Consider the following 5,000-nt stretch of genomic DNA (forward strand, 5'->3'; position numbering starts at 1 on the left):
CAGGCAGATACATACACGTGGATAAAGAATGGTGACGCGTACAGATGGATATAAACAGGTGATTACACACAAGCTGATACGCAGGTGAATTGGACAGACATATACAGATAAGTTTAGGAAACCTGTCGTTTAAATTACCTTACCTAACTTGACTGGAAATGACTTCATGCTATGGTTGATTTTATCCTGGTGAAATAGGAAGTAATGACTAAACTGAGTGTATATTTCTTTCAAGAGATAAGTGTAAATTCAGTTTATGAGGAAAAAAATAAAGAAATATCCTCCGAATCGATTTCAAAGACACGACACTAGAAAAGTGTGTGTGTGTGTGTGTGTGTGTGTGTGTGTGTGTGTGTGTGTGTGTGTGTGTGTGTGTGTGTGTGTGTGTGTGTGTGTGTGTGTGTGTGTGGCATTTATCGCCTATATGTGTCGTACTCAAACATGTAGTAAGGAGATAGTTGATACTCTCCTTACTTGGTAGTGAATCTCTCCTGCCGCGGGGCGTGTGTCACCTGGGGACCACATATCTCAGGTGCGTGGAGTACAAACACCTGGATGAAGTACTTGAACTGGGGTGGAAGGGAGGATGGGAGGAGAAAGGACACTAACGCCTGAAATTTAAATAGGACATGACTAATAATGGAGGCAGTGATGCTTCCAAGTACGTTGACGTTAGGTCAGGTCAGGTTAGGTAGGAAAACGTTAGATAGGAGGGTGGTGAGAATATGAACATTAATGTAAGTGAACTGTAGTATTTATGTAAGGGGGGGGGTCACTGTTAATGTAACAAATAAGTAATAAAGAAAAGCCACTGAAGGGAACGCGGTGAAAATATGAGCATTAATGTAAGTAAATTACAATAAACTTCATTTTATGTAAGAGCTACCCTAGGGTAAAAGAAAATGATAGAAAAAAAGAGGCCCACTCAAGGTGCCAGTCCCTATAGACTACAGCCAAAAAAGGATAATCTTAATTATACGGCCTTGGTATTTGTTTTTCACAGGATACGCGAGGACAGAAACAGAGCTGACCGAATGCTGGGTCTGGAAAGAGACGAGGCAGGAGACCGCCCAGCATCACCGCACAAAACAAACGGTTAGTCTTATGATACTCTTGACATCCTTTGCGACCTTGCTTCTCTTGCAATTCAAATGTGGTTGTCGGATTTTGAGGAGAGAGACTTGAAGTTGATTGTGTTTTCAAAAGATCTTCGATACATTTCGTTGATATATCTATGTTCACAACGTTTTACTGGAGTCTTCAAAGTGTGGTGTTGATCTAAACAGTCTCTACTTTCCGTTTTCTTGGTGGAGTCGAATTCCTGGTGACGTGGTGGTGATGAGCTTAACTCGCATCAACCGTGGGTTGGTTAAGTCAGACTTCCGTTCACCAATGACTGTCTTCTTCCTTCTATCTTTCTAAGAATCTTTTCTTTCGTTTCTTGCTCACCCCCACTGTCTCGCGCCCCGGCAGGCTATGGGGAGGGAGACGCACTCAACTTAAGTAGCAAGAGTGACTCCCGCGATGACCTCAGCGACGCTCCCACCCCAAGGGACGACAAGGACGAGGCTCTTTCTGACGCTGACGACCTCGACGACAAAAATGGTAAGCTGCACGGACGAGTCGCTTCCCTCTCAATGCCTACAATTAACTTTTTTGCTTTTCTTTTTACTGGAAATAACTCGTGAACTCGTGCCCTCATCCACTCGCCGCTTGAGCCATCGTCTGTGCTGCCACTCACACCACTAGATTAGCTTTTTTGCTCACTAGTTCATTTTTCTATCACACTTTTTTCATTAGCCGCTGTTGTTGTCTCCGTTGCAATCGCTCGCTCTCTCTTGTTCGAGGGTCTTGTGTCTGTTTGCTAAGGTGCTGCTTTGTCGTTCATAGCTTAGTCCCCACTCTTGCCCTTCATCCTTCTCTGCCCCCACTGCCTCCACTGACCCCACACGCCCCAAACCTCCTCCCGCAGACCTAAGTGACCGAGAGGACTTCGACTACTCGGACCGCCCGTCGCTACACTACTCAACCAGCAACAACAACGACAACAACAACACCATCACCAACACCCTCACCTCCACGGCCAACAACACTAGCGGTGCCGGAGGGGGCGTGGGGGCCCTGGCGGGAGGCGTCGGGAACTTGCTCTCCGGGAACATCAATGGCAGCAGCAGCAGTAGCAGCAGCAGCAGCAGCAGCAGCAGTAGTGTAGCCACGCCTACTACGTCACAGTGCTCCGCCCTCCTACCCGTCGGGGACGACCGTCTACCTCCAGGTTAAAATTTGTGACAGAGAATTGTTTGTGATGAATTAATTAGATTTAGCTGGCAGTAGTAGACGCCCACGAGGCTCCTGTGTGATCTTGGCTGCCTCTGATTGTCTGCTGATGAGACAAACATTTTACACTAATTTTTCACATTAAGTTTCCAATAATCCATTAAGTCTAGCTCGCCAGGTCCTCACTCGGCCCCGACACAACTCTTACGTAACTCGTGTTGTCTGCGTCAGGCTTGAGCGGGCTGGCGGGACTGAGCATGGCCGGCGGACCCGATGTGACGCCCGCGACGCACCATCCGCCGCTCTCCTCCCTCGAGAATCTCCTGGGCAACATTCAGAACCTCCTGAAAGTGGCAGCAGAGAGCGTGAGGCATGAGGAGAAGCAGTGGATCAGAGAGAAAGGTGAGTCCACGGAGCAGAGGAATGGCAAGGCAAAAGTGAAGAGTTTTATGAAAAAAAAAAAAAAAAAAAACGTAATTGTAGACAGATGTGACAAAAACTATTATCTCTTTTTTCTCTGCACAGAACATCTTCAGCTGGAATTCCAGAGGCAGAAGGAGATGCGGGAGAGACTAGAGAAGCAACTGATGGAGGACGAGAAAGTGAAGTGTAAGTAAATACCATCACGTCCCCCTATAAATCTGTAACACCATAACACACCATCCCGCAGACTCCTGCAGCTGCAACCACAGGTGTTCTCACGCTACACACACGGGAACCACAACACATATGACAACTGTTGCTTCCTTAGTACTAACAAGTAATATTATCTGTGTGGCGTGACAAAGATGAATATTACAACACTATGTAATATTCATCTTTCTCTACCACTCATGTAATCAATCCACTTGTCTATCCATTTATCCACGACAGTACTGCACAATTCCGCACGTATTACTCCTCTAAAACCCACTACACAAAATGGCGCACAATAAAAGCCATTCCTTTCAACTAACAAGCCATAAACATCACTTTTCTCCAACCTTTCAAGATTCTCAAGGACATTCCCACACAACACACAATCCAATGACTTGTTACATTTCTCTTACATAACACACCACACACCCTTCCTGTGAGGTGCTAACAGGGGCGTCTCCCCACCAGTGCTGTACCTCCGCAAGCTGAAGAAGGAGAAGCGGGCAAGGAGGCGCCTGGAGGAGGAGCTGACGGAGAAGCTCAAGAGACTCTCACAGTACGAACCCAATGCTAAGGAACTGCTAAGAGCCGCGGGTGAGTACTGTGTGTGGGTGTGTGTGTGTGTGTGTGTGTGTGTATGTGTGTGTGTGTGAGTGCGTAGGGAAGCCTTCTAATGCGCGTATGTACTTACGTAATATTCTGTTCAAACATATTAAGGGATGTATAACTCTGAGAGAGAGAGAAAGAGAGAGAGAGAGAGAGAGAGAGAGAGAGAGAGAGAGAGAGAGAGAGAGAGAGAGAGAGAGAGAGAGAGAGAGAGAGAGAGAGAGAGACTTTAAACAAACTTTAAAATAAGGATGCATTATACCTCTCTCTCTCTCTCTCTCTCTCTCTCTCTCTCTCTCTCTCTCTCTCTCTCTCTCTCTCTCTCTCTCTCTCTCTCTCTCAGTTTATTCTCTCACACATCTGTCAACTTCTTCAAAACATATCTATTTTTACTACCATCTTTTGCATACGTAAGGAAGTGGTAGAGATGAACAAAGAAGAAAAGAGTGAGTGAGGGGAGGCATAGATAATACAACTTTTATCGGAGTCGCCCTTGAATGCCATTTCTGCGGATCGTTTTCTCTCATTAGTCGTAATATCCCAGACGTCGTTTTTGTCGTTCATTCTTCCCCTAATCAATGGCGATCCTTCCTTCCTTCCAAGGATTAATCGTTTCTAATAGCGGCGCAGGAATTAGTCTTGCGCTGAGTTGTTCCTCCTAAGTTACTTCCAAATGGAGGAGGAGGAAGAGAAAGAGGAAGAGGAGTTAGAACAATAAGATATCACTTTTATTACTGTTGCTACTACTACTACTACTACTACTACTACTACAACGAAGTACGGATACAATTATAGCAAAGAGTGAAAGTAATAGCGGTAATGACAATAGAGAGAAAAAAAACAATTGCAAAGAAAAAAGAAAAATATGAAAAAATAAATAATAGAGATTGCATATCAAAACACCCACAAAAATGTACGTAAAGCAACATGTACTGACAACAAAAAGAAAGACGAGATCAACAATAATAATAAAAAATGGTAAGGAAGAAAGATAATGAACGCAAATACTAAAAAAAAAAGAAAATCAGAAAATAACAACAGCAATAATAACATAACCACCGTAATTACAGAAGAGAGAGAGAAAAAAAAAGAAGGAAACAAGAGAGAGAGAGAGAACGAGCGAAGAAAGGAAAAAAAAAAAAAAAAAAATGGACAGGAAAGAGGAGCTGTTTACATGAAGCCAGAACTAATTCCAAACAAATTATGCAAACTTCAATTTTTTCTGCCGATTTTTTTTCTTTCCTAATGTAGGGGGATAGTAATCAACCCTCATCCCATCAGTCATTAATCGTATTATCCCCCAACTACTTTTTTCTACGCAAACTATGTCTCCTCGCGTTACGCCCTTTTTACGGGGGCACTAATCACAATGCAACTGCGTCAAGGTATCACAGAGAACCACGCTTACTCCTTCCGTTGGGGAGGCGTAGAGTCGTGAGTCGCCTGCGTGATATTTAACACTGTTGGAAACGACCCCGCGG

At 44.4% G+C, this 5,000-nt stretch overlaps 1 protein-coding gene across 9 annotated transcripts in view; it reads left to right on the forward strand.

The window, feature by feature from the left end:
* The window catches only part of LOC135107962 (dachshund homolog 2-like), a 106,160-nt gene that overhangs the window by 81,766 nt on the left and 19,394 nt on the right, over positions 1-5,000 (forward strand). For 8 of the 9 annotated variants that reach the window (XM_064018446.1, XM_064018449.1, XM_064018448.1 and 5 more), the window contains 6 exons: positions 1,004-1,095; positions 1,474-1,605; positions 1,973-2,275; positions 2,509-2,679; positions 2,803-2,886; positions 3,382-3,507. In XM_064018446.1, the coding sequence (XP_063874516.1) occupies positions 1,004-1,095; positions 1,474-1,605; positions 1,973-2,275; positions 2,509-2,679; positions 2,803-2,886; positions 3,382-3,507 (908 nt within the window). The remainder of the gene's footprint in view (positions 1-1,003; positions 1,096-1,473; positions 1,606-1,972; positions 2,276-2,508; positions 2,680-2,802; positions 2,887-3,381; positions 3,508-5,000) is intronic. The other variant, XM_064018452.1, reaches the window with a different exon arrangement.

This window comes from Scylla paramamosain, chromosome 16 (genome assembly GCF_035594125.1).
Source record: "Scylla paramamosain isolate STU-SP2022 chromosome 16, ASM3559412v1, whole genome shotgun sequence".
NCBI classification, from domain to species: domain Eukaryota; kingdom Metazoa; phylum Arthropoda; class Malacostraca; order Decapoda; family Portunidae; genus Scylla; species Scylla paramamosain.